The sequence below is a fragment of the Xiphias gladius genome, chromosome 7 (genome assembly GCF_016859285.1).
Source record: "Xiphias gladius isolate SHS-SW01 ecotype Sanya breed wild chromosome 7, ASM1685928v1, whole genome shotgun sequence".
NCBI lineage: Eukaryota > Metazoa > Chordata > Actinopteri > Istiophoriformes > Xiphiidae > Xiphias > Xiphias gladius.
In genome coordinates this window covers 15961043-15987533 of record NC_053406.1, presented here as the reverse complement: position 1 = coordinate 15987533, position 26491 = coordinate 15961043, and the positions used below count along the sequence as shown (strand labels likewise).

At 42.1% G+C, this 26491-nt stretch overlaps 1 protein-coding gene across 7 annotated transcripts in view; it reads right to left on the bottom strand.

Moving 5' to 3' along the window:
- Positions 1–5882: 5882 nt before the first annotated feature.
- Positions 5883–26491, bottom strand: part of dock10 (dedicator of cytokinesis 10) — a 64331-nt gene continuing 43722 nt past the window's right edge. The window contains exons 23-57 of one of the 7 annotated variants that reach the window (XM_040131740.1): positions 25971–26063; positions 25638–25756; positions 25264–25333; positions 23499–23612; positions 23171–23242; positions 22855–23001; positions 22475–22558; positions 22271–22367; positions 22088–22120; positions 21656–21834; positions 20738–20854; positions 19803–19920; positions 19563–19684; positions 18668–18782; positions 18241–18307; positions 17759–17806; positions 15076–15186; positions 14381–14493; positions 13995–14110; positions 13198–13335; positions 12912–13094; positions 12691–12801; positions 12352–12567; positions 12171–12228; positions 11436–11537; positions 10827–10933; positions 10514–10636; positions 10301–10414; positions 9457–9462; positions 8749–8895; positions 8451–8661; positions 8138–8328; positions 7956–8056; positions 7326–7464; positions 6829–6876 (exon numbers count right to left, since the gene is read on the bottom strand). In XM_040131740.1, coding sequence (XP_039987674.1) covers positions 6829–6876; positions 7326–7464; positions 7956–8056; positions 8138–8328; positions 8451–8661; positions 8749–8895; positions 9457–9462; positions 10301–10414; positions 10514–10636; positions 10827–10933; positions 11436–11537; positions 12171–12228; positions 12352–12567; positions 12691–12801; positions 12912–13094; positions 13198–13335; positions 13995–14110; positions 14381–14493; positions 15076–15186; positions 17759–17806; positions 18241–18307; positions 18668–18782; positions 19563–19684; positions 19803–19920; positions 20738–20854; positions 21656–21834; positions 22088–22120; positions 22271–22367; positions 22475–22558; positions 22855–23001; positions 23171–23242; positions 23499–23612; positions 25264–25333; positions 25638–25756; positions 25971–26063 — 3930 coding nt within the window. The other 6 variants (XM_040131739.1, XM_040131746.1, XM_040131743.1 and 3 more) reach the window with 6 other exon arrangements.

The window sequence follows — 26491 nt, the reverse complement described above, 5'->3', positions numbered from 1 at the left end:
CCAGCCAGGTCTCCACACACCAGGTCTGTTTGGTATCTTGAAAAATTCTTCTAATTCTACATCTACTGATTTACATTGTGTGCTTTAAACTGAGGAACAAGGACCTTTAATAGAAAGTCTTTTGGTTTTTTTTTATTGTCCCACCTTTTCTTTTTCTTTTTTTTTTTTTTTTAAATCAGCCACACATCAATCTCTTTTCCTCTCTCACTCACTTTTTTTCCTCTGTCATAGATTTTCAGAGGGATGACCTTTGCTTAATCCCTATGAAATATGGAGAGCCCCGAGACGCAGAGACCTACGGAAGCCTGCACACTGATGATCAGTCAGCGGATGGAGCATTCGATGGGTTAAACGATACGGACGGCTTTGGACAAACAGAAGGGAAACACACAGAGAGAAATGCGGATGGACTGGACAGTGAACAACACTTGATTAATGCTGCTGAAGAAAGAAACAATCAAAGCAAACACACCAGAACCAGGTTCTGTGAAGTTCTGTGAAGTCCTGTGATCTAGTAATTACTTGCTGAATGGCTGATTGTATATATTTATCAACCAAGGTGTAGCGTATTTAACTCTGCCATTGCTATTGAACACCACTCGTTGAGAAGCCTTTTTTTTTTAGATGGTATCTTCTCACTATGTATAACATCAGATAGCTAGATTCTCTGCATTGTCAGGGTTTCCCTTTAGTAAATATGTAATACTTTGGATGTAGCAGATCAAAGTTTAAGTTAACAGTATATGTTTTTCTTGTGGCTCATGCAGAGTATGTACTAAATGATAAATACGTTTGTGCTGTCAGTGACTGTCTCCCAATGAATGTTATGAGCACAGAAGGTAAAAGTATTTAGTAAAGTGGCCATGCATTTGTTTTCATGAAATATGGTGAAGGATCACTGAAGGATCATGGTGAAGGTGCATTCAAACCAGCAAAATCTGCAGTATATCCAGCCACAGGTTAACTGGTTTGCACTTACTTTATATAAAAAGTAGTTTTTTGAAGTTCAGTTGCTTTATGTTTACTCTTTTGTAAAGCAGAAGATTAAAAAGTACAAACATTCTAGCTAATACCTTTCTCAGTGTGCAGGCTCCTGAGTTTCAGCTATAGCCAAAAACAATGAGAAAAACATTAGTGCAGAAAATGTGAGCTTCAAAAGCCACCTTTTTACTAGTGTGAACCACTTTACCTCTGGTGGAATTTGTTTTCACAACTCAACATGCAGCTGTATATCCAGTCTTATAAATACTTAAATGTGATACTGCCGTATTATTCAGAAAATTTAAACTAACCCCATTATAAGGATTATGGTGAAATATAATTGTAACACTAAATGAGCTTCTTAAAGTTTGTCAAAACAATACGTAACACTGCATATGTCACAGGTAATAGCTTACAATGACTGTTAAAGGTGCCTAATTTTCATATAAGTCTGCCAAACACTGGTTTATTTACAAGGAGCCTTCCATACATTAAAGTAGAGACTACAGTGTGTGATTTAGACTAAAAAAAATACACTCTTTATGGACACTGTCAAGAAAATAGGTCATATGTTTTAACACACACATGGCCCTTCAACCACCCATTTCAGTTTACAATGTGAAAAGAAACGAGGATGAATAAATAATGAGTCTGATGTTGCTCACGAGGCCTGAGTCAGTGACCACAACTGTCCGTAAAAGGGTCGCATCCGCAGGTGTATGTCTCACTCCCAAACGACAGCCCAGGTTGTGAAGAGGAGTCCAGACATCTGATCCGCGCTCCAGAGGGCCCCGCTGTCTCATCGCTGTTGGCCAGGCCTGGATTGCCATGGCCAGATGAAAACAACCCCTGTAACCAGAGTCTTCAGTTTGTGTGGTCAGGTGTGATGAAATCGGTCTGCTGGCTCACTCATTGAGACCCCGGTCTACGTTGACCTAGATGAAGAGGCTTAACCCGGTTCAGGCGGACAAAGGCTCGGTTCATGTCTGCATTTTGTCCCATGGCAACGGCCAAAGTATTCACAAGTTCTTTCACGAATCAGTCTCAGTTATGGGGGCCAGCTCAGTGGTTTTAGGCTCTTCCTGGTGTTTGGTCAGAACTGGGCGGTTGGTGTAAATGTCATCCACAGGTAGAAGGAAGGTGACAGTTTTTACCTTGGCCCTAAAAGGTCAAAGAAATCCCACGGGGTTATATGGCTACAAAGCTGAGATCTAGCCTAGTGAGATAAAACAGCCTCAAATACGTTAAAAACAGCCATTAATGGGGGGAACTTTCAAAACCTCTGCTTTGTCAAATTGAATCCAAACTTATTTCAAGAACCTTGCTTTAAAGCTGCATTTTCATGGGATTGAAAGTGCCTCTCTCTACCTGTTTTTGTGGACGTATTCCTGCAGGGAGTGCCTGTTGGTGACTTTCCCCACTTCTCCTCTGGCTGGATCACCAAAGATGCCGTTCCCATGCTGGATTTCTTCTTGTAGTCTGCCCCATCCAGAGTCACTCCGCCACGCCCTGTCAGTCCTTCCTTCTCTCAGGGTCACCCCGGACAGCTTGGAGCTTACGGAGTACCTTCGGACAGTCATGACAGTGGTCTCTGGGAAACAACAAGAACGTGATGCATTGGAATGGATTTATTTTCATGATGCAGATGTGGAGAGGAAACACTGGGGGTGTTTCCTCTCTGTCTGATGTCTAATTTAAATTTTATGGTATCTTTCTACGCCAATGTAAAAACGTAATAACTTTCCATGTCTTAAAATAAATACATGGTTTCTCACATTGTTTTGTGTTGCTGTTTTTGTGAATAGTAAGTGCATTTCTATAAAAATGTTTAAATGAGAGGCTATTGGGTTGCATTATGGGATCCAGTCTTTTTTGGAGTTCGACCCATACTAAGGACAAAAATGATATCTTGGCTCTTGCTGCTTTGATGTTGACCTTTTTTTTTTTCTGCCTGTTAATCTCTTTCTTGTAGACCTCCACCTTAATGACAGTGTGATGTTAAATTGCTGAGGTGCTCCTTTAAAATGCGCTTTCTCCAGTCATCATTTCACTTTTCAGCAGACGTTGTTTAACAGGTCATTTTCTCAGTGACTTATTGTATTTTATGTCCACGGTGTAGCTGTGTTTCAAAAGCAACCACTTGCGCTGTAACGGGCCCTCAGCTTTTGGCTCTTACCCTTGTACTGTCCCTCCAGGAGCGGCGCAGACACATTTCGTCTCAGGTTCACGCAGGGGTTTTCCTCCATCCCTGCCCGCTGCCCTGCCGCCGAGGACACCGGGCGGGCTTCCCCTGGCGTGGCCCCGGACGACCGCCGGCCGTGGTCTCCCCGCAGCTCCCGGTTCTCGGTCTCCAGCTTCCTGATTTCATCGCGCATCTCCATGATGACCTGCGCCAGGCTGCGGGTGCTCTCCATGGTGCTGCCGTCGCGCTGCCAGTACCAGGGCTTCCCGAACACCGGCGGGGAGTCGCGCAGGACTCGATGGCCTTGCTGCTGGGGTTTTAACATTCTGCTCCCACGGCTGTTTTTGTGGCTCCCCTCTGGTGTGTGTGTGTGTGTGTGTGTGTGTGTGTGTGTGTGTGTGTGTGTCGCTCAATCTCGGTCCAGATCTTGTTCTGGGGGAGATTATGTCGCCTTTCACCACTAATGCAGCTGAAAGGGCTCCGGTGATCGGCCGGCAGCACACAGAGGATGTTTTATTAATCAGCTCCAGCGTCCAGTTTCAGGAAAACTAAGCAGGGGTCGGAAATGAAATGTGCGCTGCACAAGAGCTTGGATGGCGGGAGATCCAGTAAAAACCACAGGAGCGCCGAGAAAGCTGTGAAGCTTTCTGAGAAGCTCCTGGCTCCTGCAGCGTTTGTAGCAACTTCATTTTTCAGCTGAAGAGGAGATGGGAGAGATCAGATCTTTTTTGGCACCCCACGCTTCCTCTTGTAATGCCCAGGTTTCTGTTGGGTTTCAAGCTATCCTCCCTCTAAAATATTAATTCAGTCTGTCGGCAAAGGTAAATCCAGGAAGGAAATCAAGAAAGGGCCGGAGGGGAGACCATGTTTATGAGACTGAACATTTAAAAAGAAGGTCAACCTGATTGATTGTACAAGTATAGACCGGATTTTTTTTCTTTTAACTCCAGGCATTTACATTCGGGAGCCCGTTCACATTAAGGTTTTTTTCATTTCAATCGAGAGACGTGGGTTGGCTGGCCTCTAATTTAAGCCTGCTAAACATGTTGTCCTCTGTGTCATGAATATGCATGTTCTTTGATAAAGGCAGAGGTCAGGGGGTAACCCAATGATTACAGGCAGTGTTGGGGGGGGGGGCACATGAAAACAAAACAGGCGTTTGATAAATAATAAGAGAAAGAATCACTCCAACAGACATCAAATACAGACAGGCTGCACAGAAAGGAGAAAATTACAGGTAATTACACTCAGTGGGGCCTCCAAAGCCGGGACTGTGTGCTCGGGTGCTGCAGTGGAGCACGTGGCCACAGGTTGTAACCCATTATGAATAGACCAGACAGCCTCTGAGCACACCTGTAGCTTAACTGGCCCGACTCCAACACTGCCACCATACTTTAAAATGATATAAAATAGAATATGAAATATTGTCAGAGAGCCATTATCTACATGAGACATTGTACCTACGGTGTAACCAGGTTTTGTTGTCTGTGACCTGGACTGAATGGCGCTGGCTCAGGGCAACCTGACCCTGCCAGAGTCTGGGCCACTGGGAGGGAGACAGGCACACATAAGCCTGCCTGTAGAGGAGAGAAACCCAATCGGCGCCCTCTTTCTGTTTCATGAAATAGGCTACAGAGAGGGACGGAGGTAGGGGGGCGAGAGAGATGAGACTTAGGAGGAGAAAAATTACTGATTGGCTGGAGGGAAAGGAGTTTGTGAAGAAGAGGTACCGTGGGAGCTCAATGAAACTCAGTCTGCTGCACCTCAGCTGTGTGACCATAGTGGAAGAGAGAAGAGACAGACATAAATATGTCGGCTGTCTTGTCAGGCAGAGATAAAGGCAGATAAGTGAGAGAGACAGAGGACGGCCTACTGTCTTTTACCGCCAGCTGTATGTTCAGGGCCACTTAACCTCTTTTTATGCGCAGTGCTCCAACCCCAGGCTTAGCATCAATAAGTAAACAACCACTCCGCTTCTCTCTCACTGCATGGTCAGTAATTATACCCGGCTACTGGAAAAAAACAAAACACTGATCACGCCAGATCCCATGTCAGAGCAAATGCTACATTTTCACTTTTCAATAAAGTCTCAGTCATACGTTTTCTACTCTTCTGTGTGCTAAAGTCAGTGCCTTCTCCCAGTATATTTTATCATAAAGTTTATGCAAGTTTCTGTCTACATTACTTCTTTTTCCACTGGTCATATACAATATGCATGCTTTCTTTTTGGATCAAATACTCAGACTGAAAGAACCCTGTTTGATGAAAGACGTGATCTATAAAGCCACAATTCTCTATAACTTCTTCATGCTGAAGCACTGTATATGACTATGAAATGACTTCTTGTGCAGTTGAGGGATCTCACGATTATCTATAACTAGCTGCTGTCAATGGACAGGACATGAGGGGCGGCTGTGCACAGCTGCAGCCGAGGCACAGCTTCATTTCAGAAAGCTATTTTACCCCATTCAGCATGACTTGAAACCTGGGCTAATGCAATTAATGTACTATAGACTAAAGAAGAGTGATCTGGAGGTGAGGCGCAATGTCCTGTGAAAGAATAGAAGACATATGACGGCAGCAGCACTGACATCAGGACAGGTGATGAAGAAATGCTCAGGAAAATGACTTTAGTCTAATCATGAATTTTGGACATAAACAAAATTTTATTTAAATGTTATACATAAAACTTTAGTTTTTGTTCTTTTTTTAAATTCAGCTAAACAAATATTTATATATTGTATATTTTATAAAAAGAAACATTTCAAACATTTTAAATATTAATATTTCTTATTTACAATTCAAAACAGTACAGGAAATAATAACAGTAACAATGCGATCTCAATCATAAAAATGTTACAAAACATATTTTTTTTTTGTTTCCACTTGAAAATTGGCAAGCTGATATTTCCAGAATGTTAGCAAGGATACAAAGTAGCAATGTGGAGCTGCTCTACATTCAAACAGGAACTGGAGGTGCGTTCAACTCATCATGGTCTTGTTTAGTTAAGACCTGTATTCAAATGTTTTTCTTTTTCACATTAATCGACTTGCAAGACATCTTCAAACAGTTTGAAGTACGATGCTATTCCACAGAAAAAAATGTAAAAACTGTCATAAAAATGCACCAGAGGGTTATATATTACATGTATAGCTGAACGCACCCCAAGCTCAGTAAGGTCACTGTTCTCTAAAGGGACAGGGTTGTGGAGAGAAGGCGCATGTGTTTGTGTGCATGTGTGTGTGTGTGTGTGAGAACATGTGCACGGTATGTATATGTCTGTGGGTATGTCTGTCAGTGTGTAAGCTGATGAGTCAGTTGGCAGGGCAGGGGAATCCATACAACACATGGATCGAGTCTCTAAAACCAAAACAAACAGTAGCTAACAGCCCAGCAGCCTGGCCTCTACTGTAGATAGTCAACGTTCAACGACAGGACTACAGACTACCACAACCACAGTCTACACACTTCTTCCTTTGTTTTCTCTACTACTCGCCATCACTCACAGTTCCACTAGCCCGCTGCTCCCTGCAGCAGGAAACAGCTACTTTCAGAAACAAGCAAACGAGCCACTTTGAGGCTCAAACTGGCACTTCGAAGCCGTTCGGGGGGGGGGGGGATGCCCTCCATGGCACAAAGAATTTCTCGGGAGTCTAGTGGCCATTCAGTAGGCGCTGTGCCGTTCCGTGCCTGGTTGTCTTGTGTGAGGAATCTAGACAAGAGCAAGAATAAAAAGCTTGCATTGGAACGGGAAAATTCAAAAAGGAGGTACGTATCAGCACTAGCAGTTTGGCTCTTGGATAGATGTGGGTAGGCTGCGATATGGATGGAAGGATAAAGCGAGGTAAGCAAGTAGCAAGATGAAAAGATGTCCTTTATGACAGAATTTGATGACATGACATACCAGTATTAGAAAGAGTGGACAGAGAGCTGTTAGAGAGAGAGGTGGCACTGGATGCAAGAGCACTTTTTTGAAGCTGCAATGAGAGAAAAGTAGGAAAGAGGTAGATGACGTCATAACAGAAAAATAATATATAGGAAAAGATGATGCTCATTATGCCATGCGACTGAACTGGCAAAAAAGAGAAAAGAAAAAAAAAAAAGCCACAGTGTGATAATAATATACATCTGGGCACTCATTGGTCATTGCATAAAAGAGACCTGTTCATTCATGATGCCAGACAGCTCCGTCAGCATGTCCCGATAGTGAGCTCTCATCTCCTCCTGGTACTCGAGCTGGTCCTCCTTGATCAGACGCTCATTCACATCCAAAGCCTGACCACAGGCCTCTGCAAACTGCCTGCGGGGAGCAAGTTAAGTTTGCCTCATTGCAATGGACTCATTATTAATGCTGCTGATCATGGCACTGAACCTGACGAAGTAACACCGTCGAAAAACCATTAGGCTTTAACAATTTCTTGCCATTTATTTAACATGAACATGATTCGTACTCATGTTTTGTGGTATGTTTCAAAAGACATGCTGTTGTACCAGCCGGGTCTCCAATGCAACTGGATCTTGGAAACTGCAAATTTGTTGAACTGCATTTCCCACGTGCACTTGCATGACATACAGTAGATTAACATAGCTTTATTTGCCCTTATCAAAATGTATTGGATTTGCCCTGATAGAGTTCTCATACAAAAAGCATATCAAATGCTGACAGTGGGCCAAAGCATGTGTTACTTCTAATACATTCAGAGTATAAAATAACATCATTCTAAACCTTTTGCAAAATATATCCACACTGGGTAATGTCAGGGACAAAAATCAAAATACTTAAAGTCCTACCTGAAGATCTCCTTAAGCAGTTTGACCTGGTTGTCTGGATATTTCTTAGCGTTCTTCTCCTCTAAAAACGCCCTGGCATAAGCCATAGGCCCCGCGTTGACCTGGAAGGGGAAGATGGGGTGAGACCAAAAAAAAGCAACTTGATTCAAATATGCACATCTCTGCCTCTGAAGAATCCCCACCTTGACACTGACGCTGCCCTGCAGTTTTAGCTGCAGCCGGATCATGTCCACCTCCTCCATGTTGCAGAGTTGGTTGAGCTCAGAGACTTTACGTGACATCTCATCTATGGCTACTTCTATTGGGTTCATTTCTGTGCTCTGCTGCTCCACCACCTGGATACGCTTCTTTAGGTAAGGGAAGCTGGAACTCGCTGAAGAGAAGAAAATCAATACACGCTACGCTCTTACAGGGACAGAAACTGCTCTAATATGTTTGGGGTACGCTCTATTGTTTTTTGCTCATGGGGGTGCAGAGTGGTAAACCGATACTCACTGGTCAATATGGTGCGTCTCTTGCACTGCTCCTCCACATCTCCATGTTTCTTCCCTGACAGAGTGAACGGCGTCTCAAACACAAAGCGGTTGATGTTGTGGTGTCTCTCAAAATCGGTCCTTTTGTCCTGCTGCTCTTTCTCATCAAAGTAGGGCACCACGTACGTCACCTGAATGTAAGCAAACTTGGGGTCCAAGTCTTTAGGATTGACCTGTTTTCAAAGAATGTTGAGCAGTGAATATTTGTGTGAAGTTTACACGTCCACAAACCTTTAATCTCTTATAAAACAGGCAGTTACCTTATTGGAGTCCTGGATCATCTTGACATTATCAGCTCCAAACTTGTCGGAGTAGAGTTTGAGTAATCTCTGGGAGATTTCGGACAGCCCTGTCAGCTTCGGCTCCTTGTAGATGAACTCCTTGCTCTCCTCCTCCTCAAAGAAACCCTACCAGAACACACATGGACACACTAATTTGCAAAGCCTGTTACATGGATGAGTGGGTGTTTGTGTTTGTGCAATGCAATTACAATGTTTAGATGATGTTGCTTTTGCCGGCACAACACGCTGTGTACATGTCAGCCTGATTTTATGTACCCCCTCGTGGTTTCTCCAGTCACTGACTGTGCACGTACAGGCAAATAACACATTTCTGTCATTTTGTTAGAATGAACTCAGCACTAACAGGGAGTCAGTGTTAAGCTCTGGATGGGAGAGTTCAGAGGTCATTTTCAAAGCGGCACCGATGTCAAATGTCATAGCTGAATGGAGGTTTATTAAACAGTATCTTCCTGTCCACTGAGGCTGTTTGACACCAGCTCTTCTTAATGTTTAGAGAGGAAACAACTTCATCATTCGAGATTATGGGAAGTAAAATGGACCACAGCAAGCTTGACACAAGCCCTTCAAAGGGTAAGAGCAGCAGATGTTAATAGTGGTAGAAGGAAAGGAGAGGTAAAAGTGGTTAACACTGAGGAGAACGGAAAATCGAAGACATACAAAACTTACCGCAATCTTGATTTAGAATATAATAAAAAAAAGAAAAGAAGAAAAGAGCAGACAGAGAAATTAAGGATACTGACTCAATCAAAAAAACAAAAAGGTCTCTTATCTTTCCATGTCCATGTCTCACTGACAAGACGCTGTGTCTTTCTCCTCCTTTTTTCAAATAGTGAGAAGATTTCATATTCCCATTATCAGCTTTTAAGACCCTTTCTTTCATTTCAAAGCGGTCAAATTCCTGCTTAAAAATATTATCCCCTAATTAACAAATCGGGAACTATGTCAAAGATCCAGATTCTTAAAAAACAAGCCCCGAACCACACAGTGCTTCTTCACAGATAAATCCAGGGATTCAAAGGTGAACCACGACACAATTTATCTGTTATGTCAAATATGCTTTTACCATTTCTAAAGAGTTAGTTCACTCAAATTACAGAAAGAATATGTATATTTTCCCACCTATCCCTAGTGGTATCTAGCTGTGCAGATAGATTTTCTGTTTTATCTGCCAGAGTTTTGAGATTTTTGCAGCTGAGAGTTGGTGGTGGTAGTGGTGAAAGACTATCGATCTGTTGCACTCAAAGCTTAAACATTTTAAAAGCTAAACAGCAAAGTCTCTTTGCAGATACTGTTGTGACAAAAGCATATGTTACTGATACTGCCTGTTAGTTCATATTTTGCATTTGCTCTGTAAATTCAATGGATACAGTTACATTTATTGTACAATACATACAGACTAGTGGAGTTTCAAATGTATCTGTCAGCTGAGAAGTTCAAGTGACTGTTATTTCTGGTCTGTATTTTTATTAGAGGTATGTGGAGACGTGTCCATGTAACTATTGTTCCTCACCTGTCCGTAGAAAGCTACGCGGTAGTAGCGACCGAAGAGTCGCTTTTCTGAGTTCACCACCTCAGTCACCTTCAAGTAGGAGCGATGGATGTCATAGTACAGCTCAGACAGCCTCTGTGGGCACATGCAAACACACACACACACACACACGCAGGGTTAAACTCAGCCACAGACACACGCACACAAATAAAGAGAGGAAGGGTTAATAGTTACCTTAAAATCCCTTCTCTTTTCAAAGACCGCAATGACGGGTTTGTTGATGTCAGCGATGAGCTCGTATCGCTCTGACTTCCACAGGTAGTCCACACACAGCTCCAGCTGCTCTACCAGGGTGTCCTACACAGTGCAGTGAGATCAGGGAGCACATTAGAGAGCCAGCGATCCCAATTACTGCCATGGCCCTAGCACTTGACACCATCTTCCTCAAACCTTCAACAATGGTTGTGATCAGAAAACGCTACTATGGAGTAAAACTTGTCGTTTGTGAAGTTTAAGGTTTCGTTCAGGATTAAAGGTGAACACTGACCTCAGTATAGGGCGTGTCTTGTGTACCAGTGTCTTCCTTCATGGCGCCCTCCTCCTTGACATTAGGGCTGATGCACATGAACGCTGCCCAGCCCATAGAGAACGATGCTGGGGTTTCAAACAAGGTAAAGTGACATTGGGGCAAGTAATTTAAAATATATACCTGTACACTTCCCATAAAGGTCTCACATTATTGCTGGTGTTATGTTCAGCTTGTACAAATGCATCCTTCACATATCTACATTACTGTATTGAAATAAAGGAAGTTTTCAACAGTGTATCCAGTGAGATTTGAGCGAACAGTGAAGGTGGAACCGTGGCAGTAAAATGTGCTAACCTGACACAAATTCATGTCATGAAGGCAAGAACAGTGATCCCCAAAACGTTCAACTGCGTAGAAAAGTGGCTCAGATTTGAAGATTTGGCACCTGACAGTTTTATATCCCTTCAATCCAAACCATGTCAATATCAATACCTTTCCCCCAATTTCAAAAGGTTTAAACAAATATCAGTGCACACCCACTCTCTCCCACAGTCCCCCGTCTCTCCATCCATATGTTCTGAACTCCCAACACCTCCAACCCAACAGCCCCCAGGCGTACACACTCACTGTCTTGATCGCGGGAGGTAGTTAGTAAGGAGCTACAGTTAAAGACAGGGCTTTCTTCAGGGGACACACTGGACATCCTGGCCTTGTCAGCTCTCCAGTAGCCTGTTTGGTAGGAAGGGGGGGAGGAGGAAGTGGAGGTTTACAAAGTTCACATCCACTTGCTTTTGCCTTTCACGCTCAAGGAACAGGGTCACAAATCAGCCGAGCCAATGTCACGCTATGCTAGCTACTGGCACACTACTGGCTGAGTGAGTAAAGCGCATGTGACACATACAGCGGAAGATAGAGACATGCTGTAGCCTAGATGAGGACGCATGCACACGTAAGAACAAACAGATTTGCTGACAGAAAAACATACAGCACAGCAGTAGTCTCTGGGTCTACCGGAAGATGTGAATGGGAATGGTATTTGGGTGCAAAGACAGATCTATACTACTAGTTGGGGTCCTGGATTCCTAATTAATCTCCACAATACAAAGACACTCTCCCTCATGATGACATGAAGGACTGATGCCTGAAAGTGTGAATGACTGTGTTAGCAGAGAGAGAGAGACATTTGCTGATTGACAGAAAGATGGCTGTGGTTGGACTTTTGGGTTAGAAGCTACCATATCTGCAAAGATGTGCACACTAATAGTTCCACAGCCCTGCATATGCACAGGTATTTGTGCATACACATACACAAAAAATCCATGCTGCAAAAAGCAGTGAAAGCAGCCACACATGTACACTAACCTCTCCTTTTCAGCGATTCGGCGATCAGGGCTGAGATGTGGATGTAGCACATGGCAGCCTGAGGGAAAGACAGATGCAGAACCATCAACTTTAATGAGTGCAGCCGATCGATACCTCACTCTTAAAGTTGTTTGTGAAGCTTCTGAAGTACGGGCGCCCTAAAAAGCATAACGTTTATAACCTCTGAGAGATCGCCGTTGCGGACGTGGACCTTGGCCATGCTCTCCAGCCAGGTGCGTCGAAGCTCGGGCGTGCTGGCATAGGAGTTGGCCAGACTGTACTGAAGATCCACCAGCATCTCTGGGTCCTTCTCGTGCTCCTTCATTTGTGCTGTGGCCATCAGAACCGTCCTGATCCGCTTGGTCAGGTCCTTCACCTCGGCAGGGAATGGAGTGTTCTGCGGAAAAGGTGTTGTGAACATTCACTGCAAACAGTACACAGTATAAACGTAGAGTGAAGTACACTAAACACCACAATTATTGATAAGAAAGCTGTAATATAACCGTAGAAGCTGCTGTACCTTAAGTGGAGCATCTCCATTGGCAAAGTTATTGATGATAGCCAGGGACTGCTGAAATCTCGAACCCCCAATGCCAGCATCTGCTATCAACTGGCTCACTGCCTTGATAACCTGAAGTGGAAAGAGGAGTATGGGTTGAGGACAATGTTACGCTGAAACCTTGATTGGCAAAACACCCGCCACTGAAATTATATAATTGTACTACATTCGGTTTCACTGACCTGCAGATGTGAGCGGACTATAGACTTTCCCTTCGTAAACTCAAAGTTTTTCCTCATGAAGAAATACAGCAGAGCAGCTGCCTCAGTCTGGGTGGAGCTGGATCGATGGTTACAGCACTTGAGGATCTCATAGCACAGACAGCCACACAGGTCTGCCTTACCCTGGAAGAATGCATTGGGGAACTACAGAAAGAGAGGAGGATGAAACCACATATAAGAAAAAAAAAAAGAAAAAAAAATGGTCTACAATCTTCATTTAGATATTATATGTTTACATGAACTGGACCTTTTGTACAAAGAGCCTGAGTGCAGCAAAGACATGCCGTAGAGTGGCGGTTGATTGGTTGATCTGAAAGAAGAGCAAGTAGGTGTCCAGCACCTTCTTCATCAATGCGTTCTGTCCATCATCCAGCAACAGCTGCTTCTGTATGGATGCGTGTAAGAAAACAAAAAGCAGAAAACACATTTCAGTTTCAACATGAAACCTTTTTTCTCCCTAATTGGAAGGTTTCATGCAAAGACTGCTTTATACTTTAAAGTACACTATTCCTCTAGCCACCAGGTGGCAGTAGAGTGTCAGTGACTTGGATGTAGAATTTGAATGAGACTTGTGCATTTCATTCTGGTCCCTAAACAACTATGAAAATGTAATTTTGACAGAAAAGTTTGTAGATTTGTTTCATGTAATAGAATGATGGCTGCAGATGTGAGAATTCCACTATTTCTTTTTTTGTTATGTTTTTCTCAGGAAGCAAAAAAATAAAAAATTACTTTATTTGATTTTTTAAAGGAGAGAGCCAGAGGAATATGAAAAAAGACTTCTGCTGTGACATACAACCTTTAAAATAAAGATGCAGATGCTAAATTGATGTGTGTGCATATAGATGAAATGCAATTTTCAAATCCAAAAACTGGGGTCAGAGCTCGGATATGACCTAACACAAATCAGAAGTATACCATAAAAACAGCACATGACATAAATTAAAACAGATTGTCCTCAACAAAAGAGAACAGATGACATAAGCAGTGAGTGCGGGGTGTGAAACGCAATTTCAGGTTGTTAACTATGAAAGGACCACAGACCTTGTGATGGAGAACAAAGAGCTCTAGTACATCCAGCACGGTGAGGGCCACCTCAGTGGACAAGTTTGCCTCGATATCAGTAGGACTCAGCGTGTCCCCATCCTGAATATTCCCATCTGGAGAGAGACTCAGATATAAATAACTCAAATCCATTTCAGTAATCTCATAGTCATCTCATCATGGTCAACATCTTACAGTCGTTTTGCCTTATCCGATTCAAGGGTCTAAGGACAGAGGGTGTTGTCTGCTGTACAGATTGTAAAGCCCCTTGAGGAAAATTTGTGATTTGTGATATTGGGCTATATAAAAACAATCTGACTTGACTTGATCTCAGTCAGTGTGTGTCTGTGTGTGTGTGTGTGTGTGTGTGTGTGTGTGTGTGTTACCTGTCTCCATCATCTGCAAGAGCTTGGGGTTGGTGAGGGCATTCTTGCCCCTGATGATGGGCATGGTTTGGGAGCGAGCATGCCGGTGACCTTCCCCTCCAGAGGATGCCATCCTGAGGACAACCGCAGGGATCAGCAGCTAGTATCAATCAATTTTATTACACTGCAGCAAATTTACTACCGAACTACTAAACCTTTGGACAATTACACTGAAACAGTAATAAAGTGTTACCTAACCAGTTTAAGAGGTTTTATACATTTTAGTAGGCAGGCAAATAGAAATTGCATCCATGTCCCAAGGACTTGCTGTTATCGGGAGTCTATTAACACATGGGGGTACAGAGACAAAGACAGGCAAATCACACAAAACACTGCAAGTATGAGGAGGGGCATGCTGAGAACACAGCTACAGTCTATAACATGGAAACACAGTGGTCACATAAATGATGTATACATACAGGACAAAAATGTATTTATCTAAATCCAAGTGTTCACATTGTTGCTGTAGGTTGTACCTGTGCTTCGATAGTCTGGAGGCTGTTGCTATTAAAGAAACTATACACATTTTGAGCCAATCACCAGACAGACATAATTTGCAGTACAGTTTCGGTAACCGTAGACTCAGTATCTTCACACAGTTTAACTCTGTCATCACGGCTGAGGTGTTGTTTGTTTTCCTGGTGGAGGGTGATTACCATTGTGGGAAGAGGCTCGAGGGTTGAGAGGACTGGGAGGGGTGGTTAGAGCCCTTCAGGGTGCCATTGGCCTGGGTGGACTGGGCCAGCTTTAGTGCCGCTGCTAGCTTCCTGTTCACGAGCCAATCACATCAAAGCTAGCATTAGTTAGTTAAGTTAAGACCAACATTGTTAGTGTTCACCATTATCATCATTATTCAGTTATATTAACTGTGAGTTGGCACGTTAATAGTTGCCTGAGCATGCCTGCACTCAATAAGAACTGACCTTACCGTCTATATGTAAAAACTTTCCAATACAGCACTATTTTTGCACTTTTGTGGCTCTGTTACGTATTTTCAGGAACTAGGTCACATTGTATTCCAGTCAGGCTAAATGAAATGCTGAAAGCACAGAGGATCTCCAATTTGACCTTGGTGTGGTGAGAGCGGCTAGTGTCAGAAAAAAAAAAAAGATCAACCAGCTCACATAGAGAGGGAGGTCAGCCAGATGGAAAGGTTAGTGGTGTAGCAGGGTCAATGGTTTTAGTTTGCCATTAGTATAATATCGTGTAAATGTTACACTGACTTTTGGAAGGGTGTTAGTGGAGAGTAGAGGCTTGAGGTCACCATTAATGTAAAACAGTGGAATCAAGATGTATAGATGTGCTGAAGCTGAATGTCAGTTGATCTGCAGCACAAATCGGCTTAGTGCCTGGATCCCAACAAACAGATCTTCAACATATCATATTCTTATGATGCTTAAATGAAGCTCGATCGGAAACGACTGCCAATTTACACAAAGCAAATGTTGCCTTGGCCAGCCAAAAGAAAGACGACACAGCTACTGCGTACGCCAATCAAAACACCAGCCTCGCAGCAGGTGGAGTCCGGCCAGTTGTGGAGGCGGGGCATGGAGGAAGAGGGTTACAAGTTCGACATGCAACATCAATGAGATAAATGTGTTAAAGGGCAAACAAAACTAACATACAGTGCCAGCATACATTTCCCGTTTATTTACCACTGATGCCAATGCAGAAAGGATCACTTGATGCAACAGAACATCAATAAATGTGCAGTCACAGTGACAAACCATTAACAGCAGCAGCATGCACAGAGGGCAAGGACATGAGGCATGCACTGAGGTGAAGACTACAACAGCAAAGACCAACATAGGGAAAACATTATAATTAATTGTTATTTGTTTGTGTCATGTAGTGTATACTGTGCTTGCGTGTGTCTGTGTCTTTGCTTAAGTCTAAACTATGGCTTAGGTTAAGAAAGTGAGGCTCCCTGCACCATCACAGACCCAAACAGAATATGTTAGAGGAATGTCTGTAACTTAAAAGCTCAGAAAACCTTTTTTCTTAATCGGCTTATTACCATGAGCAATGGGACAAGAACACACAGTTTTCTGCCAAATATGGAAACAGTTTTTGTTATTTTACATTACAGATTTCTGAATTTTTAATTATTTATTTACATATATATTTTTTGTCTGTTCTCTTCCCACCAATTTGCAGTGGGCGGGGCTCACGTACATCTATGCATCAGTCAGGATTTAGCAACAACTTACCAGGCTACTGTCAGTCAAATTTGGTCACACAACGTCCCTTTTGGCAGGTTTCGATAGTTTAACGCTTGATAAATAATACCCAAGGACTGTTTTTTCCAAACTTTGACTTTTATTCTGGTATCAATCATGAATATTTCATATTACGGAAAAATATTTAAGATTTGAAACCAAGTTTTCAGGGGCTTTAAGGACTGAATTGTTGTCTGATGGGCTGACTGCCTGACTATCTCCCTCGCTGGCTGGCTGGCTACACACTGCCAGACTATTCCATCACTCCTGAATGTCAATGGGTGCCCAATACTGACTCAGCCAGGCATCAAAGAGCTAACAGAGAGAGAGACACTGAGACAGACATAGCCGTAAGACTGAGAGTCCCCCATGAGCTGGTATTACAGATGAATGTTAAGTAGCTAGCAGCCCCAGACAGGCTCAATTGCGTCTGATAGCGCTAGCTAGGCTTCCAGCTATCTTTATTCTGCTAATGCCTTCACACACTAAAGCAGTGTGTTCTCCCAGCCTTTTGTTGGCTTAAGTCTCAGCATCTTATTGCTGAAAGGAAAAAGAGGGCTAATTTAATTAGCTGGGAGGAACCAGAAGATGGAGGAGCATAGCAGTACCAATGGCTCAGCTCCAGTAAGAGCACTCACACACACACAAACACACACACACACACACACACACACATACACACACAGATAACAACCCCCATCTTATGCTTGCCAACTACTACAGTACAATATCCAGCAGTAATGCTCTCTCAACAGCGAGATCCAGGAGTTTCAATCCCCCCTCTCTTTTTTCTTCCCTCCTTTACCTCTTCCCTCCTTGAAGCTCATGCCTGAGCGTGCACACGCATACAGAACACATATTAGTATTTCTGCCTGGCTGTGTCTGGTTCATTTATTTCTGTGTGTTTGCACAAGTATCTGTGTGCGTGGATGCGTTTGCACGTGTGCGCACACGACTACATGAATTATGCATCAGTGGGTGGGGGTGATACAACCTTTGGCTGTGATATGTATGTTGAGTTAATAAGCTGTTTCCAAATCTGCAGCATTATAATAAATGCATCTGCATGAGACGTGGTCCACCTCTTTGTCGGCGCGAGCAATACGGAGTACACACTTACCTCGCTATGTGGCGTTTTCCGAGGAACCTGAAGTGCTGAAGACACAGCCTGAGGAAAAGGAAAATGGAAAAATATCTTAGGTGGCGGTTTGCTTGTTGTTATGTGTTTTGCAAGTTAAGAACACAGGGTAAACGGAGTGCATGTGATCAAACTGAGTTGTACCAGTGTAGTCTAGATGTTGACAAAAACAGGAAACAGACAGTTAATTTACTGCATTGTTCAGGGGATAGGGAGTTCTCATTGGATTTATAGTCTGTTTTTCTTCTCTCTCTCGCTTGCTGTGTCATTACTTTCATCTGTTCCCTTCTGGCTACATTCCCTTCTCCTCGCCTCTCTCCTCTTCTCTTCTCACTCGCCTGTCCCCATCCCTGTCTGTCTAAGTGTTTTGTTTTGGTTTTTTTTCCCCCTCCGTGCACAGTATCACTAGCCAGCCTAACAGGAGCTGTGGTAATACTCTGCAATGAAGAAAGAGGAGCACTTACTCCAGGATGTTAAAGAAGTCTGAGATCTCTTGGTGAATGGCTCGGTGCCAGTAGGACACCAGCACATCTGGAAACAGGCAAAATAAGACATCGTGTCACACACCACAGGAGATTTGTAGAGGGGTATTCTACCACTGCAATTTTTCAGTATTTTCATACTAAGCTGGCATTGGACTGACTGAAACAGATCTGTTAACTATTATCAACAAATTGATATTTTTATTGATATTATTTCCTTTTTTTTTTAGCACTTTTTATTAGCTTGGCAGTCACTAATTAGAAAAACTAACTATAATATAATGCCTATAACCATTGTCAAAATTTAAACAAACTCATAAAAAAGGCATTTCCAAATACCTTTTGACAAGTTCTGAGTAAGAGTTCTGAGCGTGAATATTGGTAAGATCATTTGTAAGTCATTTCTTACCCTCAGATATGGTTTTCATGATGTGCAAGAAGCACATGAGCAGGCTGCGGGTTTCTGCTTGGTCCAACTTGTCACAGCGAGATCCATAGCCTATCAGGGACTGCGGCCGAGCAAACTGAGGACAAACATCCAGAAAGAAATACAGTCAAAGATTTACTTTAAGTACCACGTTGCAACTACCGTTGAGTACACTAGTCATGTCCTCAGTATTTATTTGTGTGAATTTGTGGGTTTTAGCAAGCTGGAAGGAAACTTGGATATAATGAGTGTTTTATAAGGTGATGCAGTATTTTATGATTGAATCTTATGAATCTCAGGCCAACAAATAATGCATGAGTTGAGGTTTCACTAATTCCCTGCCAAATTTTTATTCCAGGCAATGAGGAGAATCTTTGGAAACATTACTTATAACTTCACATTGGGAAACAAGACTTACAGAAAAAGATGACAGCTGGCCTTTTCTTGCCTTTATAACATAGTATAAAGAGATGAAACGAAGTGAGGAGAGAGATGGGGGATTATATGCATCAAAGGACCCGGCTGGATTTGAACACTGCAATTACATGATTAGTCCTAGACCACCAGGACTTCAGTATTTCATACTTTGGGATTAGAGTAGTGTGCGTTAAGTCCACTTGTCCACATTTAGTGGTCTAAAATGGAAGTCACTGGAAGTCTGTTTTTCTAAAAACTCCCCTTTCAGCAATCCATTATAATGTAGAATTTATTATGAATGGCTCACTATGAAGAAAATGCACCCTATATATCAAACACATACAACAAATGTATCTAAAGTTCTTTTGACTGGTCAACTTGCTCCTCCTCTGCCAGTGTCAGAAATAAACACACAGAAAGTGACGGCTGTTGTGTTTTCTTAACACTTTTCTTGTCTCACCTTCTCACATCCGTCCATCTTCTCACTGTTCCTGTCACTGTTGCTAGGGTTGGAGTCCACGCTGATCAGAGAACCCCGGGAGTCGGCCTGGTTACCCACGGCAACTGCCAAGGATGAGAAGGCTTGTGGAGAGAGGTTGGGGGGGGGGGTGTCCAGCATGAATGTCATGTCCTCATTTACACCTTTTTATACAGACACTGAAAATAGACAGCTACACGCACGCACATCACTAAGTGCTACCTGTGATTGAGTTGAGTACTTCTTTGGAAAAGGAGGCATCCACAGAGTTGGCATGGCGAGTAACAGGAATCACCCCTCCAGCCACTCCCCCTCCTACACTGAGGTCATCTCGGGAGCCCTGATTGGAGGTACAGACAGAGGAGAGGACTTACTTAAAGGAAAAATATCTTTCATCAACCTGAGTCCTATTGTTTTATACTTCAGGCCAGTATTTCTACTAGCTCTGAGAACATGTTATTAACAAGACTGCTCAGATTTCAGACGAAATTTATAACAGCATCCATGAGGGCAAGCAACAAAAGTCACATGCAGATTTCTCCCAGAAAATAAATTTTAACTTAGAATAATAATAATTGGATAAGTTTACTTATTTCACAATGAAAGCAAACATTCAAAGTTTAAAATCAACGATTGCATTATTATACTTCCAGCTCAGCTTACAGGATGATTCATCTACTGTATTCATGAGCAAACAAAATTTTGTTCAGAGTGCGATGGAAATCAAATAGAAGAGGACAAATAGAGGCGGAAAGATAACATGTAAAGCACCTGGCAAAACTGTATAGTTTAGTTGATATTACTGCAGTCCCTGCATAACTTTAAACAACTAAGGATGAGAGCCTTTGTTGCAAAGAATGGAAGAGAGCTTGGCCAGCTGGGGAGGTAATACAGAAAACAAAATCATGTAAAATATATGGTCCAAAATGACTTCGTGTTGTGTTGAGGAGAATTCCCATGCCTGAAATATTTGCCATTTAGTAGGTAACCATAACTAATAGGAATGTGAGCCAAAACTGCTAAAACCAGACTATTGTTGACAGAAAATAAGTTTTTACCTTTAAACACAGCAGGAATATGTATGACATTGCACATAGTAAATCAATAAAGTATACAGAGAGTCAATCGGTCATTACATCTTTCATCTTGACTCTTACTTGGTCACTAGAAGTGAAGTAGATGGGGAAGAGATCCCTGAGGAAGAATCGGGGCATGTTGTCCAGGATCAGGCCATACAAAGGCAGGTAGAGAGATGCAATTCGTGCCTGCTTCTCCTGGAAAAGCAGCCAAACAAAACGCACATCACATTAGTCTCATGAAATGATTTGTGCAAGTTCAATAGTACGTGACATTACTTTGTAATACCCTAACAAATCAATAACTCTTTTGATTCAGAAAGCTGGTAATTATAAAATTTGTACGTTTGAAAAATTTGTATGGAGATAATCAGATAATCACAATCGCTAAAGACTGATGAATAGTCATGAAACAGCAACTCAAAGTGCATGGCCATGGCAACACTTCTATTAGAAAATAAAACTGCACTTACAATGTTTCCCTGGACAGTTTATTACTACTTTATCAATGTTGTATTTAAGATGCCTTATTATATAGACTATATCTCTAAGGATTAAAAAGTCCATAATACAAAAAATCCAATGCATTTACATAATATCTAATGCATCCTACCAAGAAAATGTTGTGGCCTTCATTAATTCACAATCACATTTCACAGTTTTGCCTTTTATTTTCCCTCTGCACACATCTGGTTTCCACTCAGACTCAACTAGACCCAATATAAGCCTCGACTACAGCAGTGCCGTTGTGTTGTGGTTGGCAGTATTTGATACTGTTTAACAGAGGACAGATTACTGCCTCGATCTGATCCGGACACTTCCCAGCATTCATTAAGACATCCTCACTGCTGCTCACAGCTGCTACAAACAATCACATGTCCGTGTGTGTGTGTGTGTTTGTGTTCGTATGAGTCACATCGGAAGAATTTTTACTGTGAGCTCATGACTCGCTGTTCATGCCTTTTAGTTTCCTCCCATATAAACATATGTTCCGTCTACCTTGGTGGCATAGCGTGTATCCAGAGAGTGTTTGGCCATTAGAGTCTTCAGGGTGGCCAAAGCTAGGTGTCTCAGGTCCTGCTCGTCCTGGAGAGCCAGCCCCAGTTCCCGAAGCAAAAGGCCAGTCAAGAAGTGCTTCCTGCAGAACTCTCCAGTTAGGTTGTACTCGGGCACTGACACTGAGGAGAGACAGCATAAAAGATTTGCATTTTCAATGGGAATGAACTGAGCTGCATTTCATTCGAACATCGCTCAAGCCAATATCTGCTTTCCATCAGGGAGTTAATGAATCCATTTCTAAATAAAATTCTGGTTACAGTGAGCAAATGATGTGACAAGCTAATTTTCCATGAATTTCATTATCATCATACTACTGTGGTACGCACACTGTAGCACGTACAACATTACAAAGGAATGAGCAAACATATTTACCATGAGTGCTTTGTGGCTCTGGGGATGCATGGTCTGACATGGACACACAGTCAGAGAGAATGACAGAAAGAGAAAGATAGAGAGACAGGGTGTTAATAGACAAATGAGAGCGAGAGCTACTTGATGTATGAGTTATCACATCAACACTGGCGTCACTCAACAGAGCATGGCTTGGGCTCTCACCTGCGATGCGAGCAGAGGGCATGGGCAGGCTGAGAGGAATGTAGTGTTCCTGGTTACACACCTCCCTCAAGAATTCAAATTTCAGCTCGCACAAAACCTATCAAGCACAGAAAATTGTATCATTTATTGGACCGCATGTACGTGCTCAGTCGTGCACTTTATTTAACCCCAAATTAAAGTTAAAGCATGTACGTTTTGTTTTACCTTGCTGTCAGTAGCAGTGATCATGTTTATGTAGTTGCTAATCAGTTTGAATGTGAAGCCTCGGTCCATTAGAGTAAAGCAACGCTACAAAGACAGACAGAGACCGTCAAGACACAGCATCAGTTAATAAGACAGTAAGAAAGATAATTTAACACAGGTGGAGAAATCAATAGGTGACAATTTTAAATGGATGCAATTTTCTTCTGAAGAATTTTAGGCTGTTTGTATTCATCCACATAAGCACATATTCTGTATGTACCCTTCACGTGTACTCAAACTTCACTGGGTCCCACAGCGTCAATACCTTGGCTCTTCAAAAAAGTCTAATTTAACATTGTAATTTAAATCCATGACACAAAATCTAAACATTTTTATCCCACCTTGACAAAAGCTGCCACAGCTAAGTTGGCACTGCGCGTCTCTTCTGCCAGGTCTTTGTTTTTCCAGAAGATGTGTTCAGACACCGTCTCCACCAGGGTCTCCACACGGCTCAAGTAGGATGAGGGGAAACGCTGCGGTCTAGGAAGCTGTGGGAACAAGGAATCAGCAAAAGACAGACATGCACTGTGTTCCAGGTCAGTTAATACAAATAATGCAAAGGAACCACACTGAACCAAGAAAAACAAATGTTTAAAAAATTTGTGATTTTAAGGATTGGGAGACTCGAGAGGCCCAAAGTAGGGTAAGTCACTTTACCTTTATCTTGTCAAAATCAACCAGATGTTGGGCCATGGACTTGACAATGAGCTCAAAGAAGAACCAGGAGAACTGAAACCAGAAGAAGTCAAAGCAAGGTCATTCTTGTCCCAATATTTATTAGTCTAATCAGCTCCGGCATGAAAACAAGTTGAGGCACACGATATATTTTTTTGGGGAAATTTGCATCTGGCTGAGAGTTACTTTTTTTTCCTTTTGTTCGAGGAATAAACAAAACATTTATAACTAATTAATTTGGGTGAAATCTAGTGGCCCATTTGAGAGTTAAGGGACAGAGGAGGTTGCAAAGAGTAGGTTAATGACAAACCTTGAGGACATTCCTGACTGCTGCCTGCTCGTTGCTCTTCAGGTCAAAGGTCATCCCCTTAGCCAGCTCCTCGTGGACTGTCCTGAAGCCATGGGCCTCTGACTTGAAGACATACTACACACAGAGAGAAGGTAGTCAGAGATAGTCACTTAAAGGTGCATATAAAGTAGGGCTGCAACTAACAGTTCTTTTCATTATTAACTTATCCTTTTAAAAATGTTATGAATGTTACTGAAGAGCAACAGCACAGAGATTTGTGAAGGTGCGATGCAGTTCATGGTAAAACTGCAACAATCAGTGGATTAATTGATTAGTTGACTGAAAGAAAATTAACTGGCAACGATTTAGATAAACCATTAATTGTTAATGTAATTTCTCAAGCAAAAATGCCAAAAAAAAAATTTGATAGTTCCAGGCTCTCAGTCGAAAACATTTGCTGCTTTTCTTTGTCTTTCATTAACCTAAACTGAATATTCTTCAGTTTTGGATGGTTTGTTGGACAAAACAAGACATTTAATGACATGCTCTAGAATATTGTGATGGGCAATATTCACTGTTTTTGCATGTTTCGTACAACCAAGGATTCACTGATTAACCGAGAAAATATTAATTGATAATGAAAGTAATCGATTATTGCATCTCTAGTCCAAACCCCTAAGCCACCTGTATGCCCAAATCTGCTGGTTATTTTCTTGATTAATCAATTCATCGCTTTATCTGTAAAATATAAAAGTGAAAAGTGTCCTACACAATTACCCACAGCCCAAAGTGTCTTAAAATGTCTTGTTCTGTTCAATCAACAGTCCAAAACCCAAATATTTTCAGGTAATAATGATTCAAAAACAGAGGAAATCGGCAAATCCTCACAATAAGAAAGAAATGACTTAAACTTAATGGATTATTAAAATCCTTGACTCATTTTCTGTCCATCTAATTGTTTCAGCTCTTATATGTACTAGTACACACATTCACAAATATTGTAGATGCATATGAATAAAAAACACTTACGCAGTAACCTGAAATAAGGCAAATAAAATATTTTCCAAAATGTACATGTGTAAGGTTTGAATCAAGTAATATTGCTGCATACTACTCAATTCATGCTACAGTGAACTGAACGCCCCTTATTGAACACACACTCGCGCACACATACGTACACACACACTCAGCAGTTTAAAATGGGCAGCGCTACTACTGAACATCATGCCAATCTGTTACTATGGAAACCCTCGCTCCATTAGCTCTGCTAGCCCAGTCCTCCTACCTCCCACCATTCGTCTCTGCCACTACCTCTTCACGCGCTGTGGTTTTCCTTCACTGTGGCCAACATGAAACAGGTCTTGTGGTTTCTCCTGCTCTCTTCTCTAATTGTCTCACTGATTTCCCCCCCTAAACAAACATGTCTTCTGTTTCTGATTGAGGGGGCTGAATGTCCTAGTTTGCCTCCGACCTAATCCCCCTTTCTTCTTCTTCTCCTCCTCTCCCTCTTTCTCTGTGTGTGTTTGCACAGTGTTCTGGGCACGTGGCCCTAACCACACTCCTGCTGGCCCAAAAACACACAAATACGCCCATACAAACACATAACGACCCCTTTTCTGCCCCCCCCTCCACACATATTAAGTTGTCTGTGCAGTGATTCCATTCCTTCTTGGAAATAAACAACCTTCAATATTATTTTATGATCTTCCTGAGCACAAAAAAAAAAAAAAAAACTCACTTAATTCAAAAGATTACTGCAAGCACACCACCTTCTATTTTGTTATACCTTGATATAGGAGTGCAGATAGTGATCCAGGTTTTCTTCATGGCACTTTGCAACAATGTGGAACAATACTCTGCAGACACAGGACAATAACAAAAAAGAGTTTTATTTATGAAAGCCTTTATTCCTAAACAATGGCTGAAAACATCTGTCAAACACTGAGACAATTTCTCTCTTTGTTTCTCTTTAATAGCTGCCAGATCATACAATAAGCTCACATAAAGTCTTATTCAAGCAATAAAAAGAGAAGATGCTTCCTAAAGTGTTTAAAACAAAAACAAAAACAAAAAAAAACTACTTGCTTTCCTCACTGTGTGCGGCGAGATTCCACTTAACCCCAACCCCTCATGTACATATCCCGTAGTACCACTTCCTACCTGGTGGTGGCAGTAGTGACTTCGTCATTGTCATTCTGAGTCAGAACCTTAAACAGCTGGTTGAAGAGCACTGGCAGAAATCGGATGATCACTGGGATTCTCTCCATACTGAGGAGACCCTGGAGAAGGGTGGAAAAGCAGCGTAGGAGGAGGAAACGGTGGAGAATTTGGAGAATGAGAAGGGTGGAAAGCAGTAAAAGAAAAAACAATAATCATAAAGAGGCAGAAAACAAAATGATATTTGACATTCTGGTGCACTTTTTAGACATATAGCAGTGTTGAGTAGTCGCAGTAAAAATGAAAAATGGGGGGATATAGCGCCTCTTCTCTGACCTTTAGGCAGTTGAGGAAGTTGGAGGTAGGAGGTATCGAGAGGTCCAGCTCTCTCTTCTGGCACTGCTGGAAGAATCGGTTCAGGTGGGGGTCCTGGCACAGAGAGAAGAATCCATGAAAATCCGCACTTAGCATCTGCAATAACACTTAGTGGACTGGTTCCCGTTTAAGTGAGAGTTAATCCTGAAATGTGAACTTCACTATGCAAGAAAAAAACCTTATCGAGTGTTTCAGTCTCAGCTGAAACATTGGTTTTCAGGAACACAACATAACCATCGAGCTTAATTTTAAGGCCAAATAATTGCACTATTGTGACCAATACACTATGGTATCCATTCTTATTCTTGGTAGTGGTGGAAAAGAAAAAGAATCTCTGCACACTAGAGTCTGCACAGATGAGCGATGAACACACAAAACCTTTTATTCTTGGTAGTAGAAAAGGTTGCACAGTGGTATCAGGAAAGAGTGAAATTATCTTATTATTATATTGTGATATTTTTAAAAATTCCTCTTAAGACAGG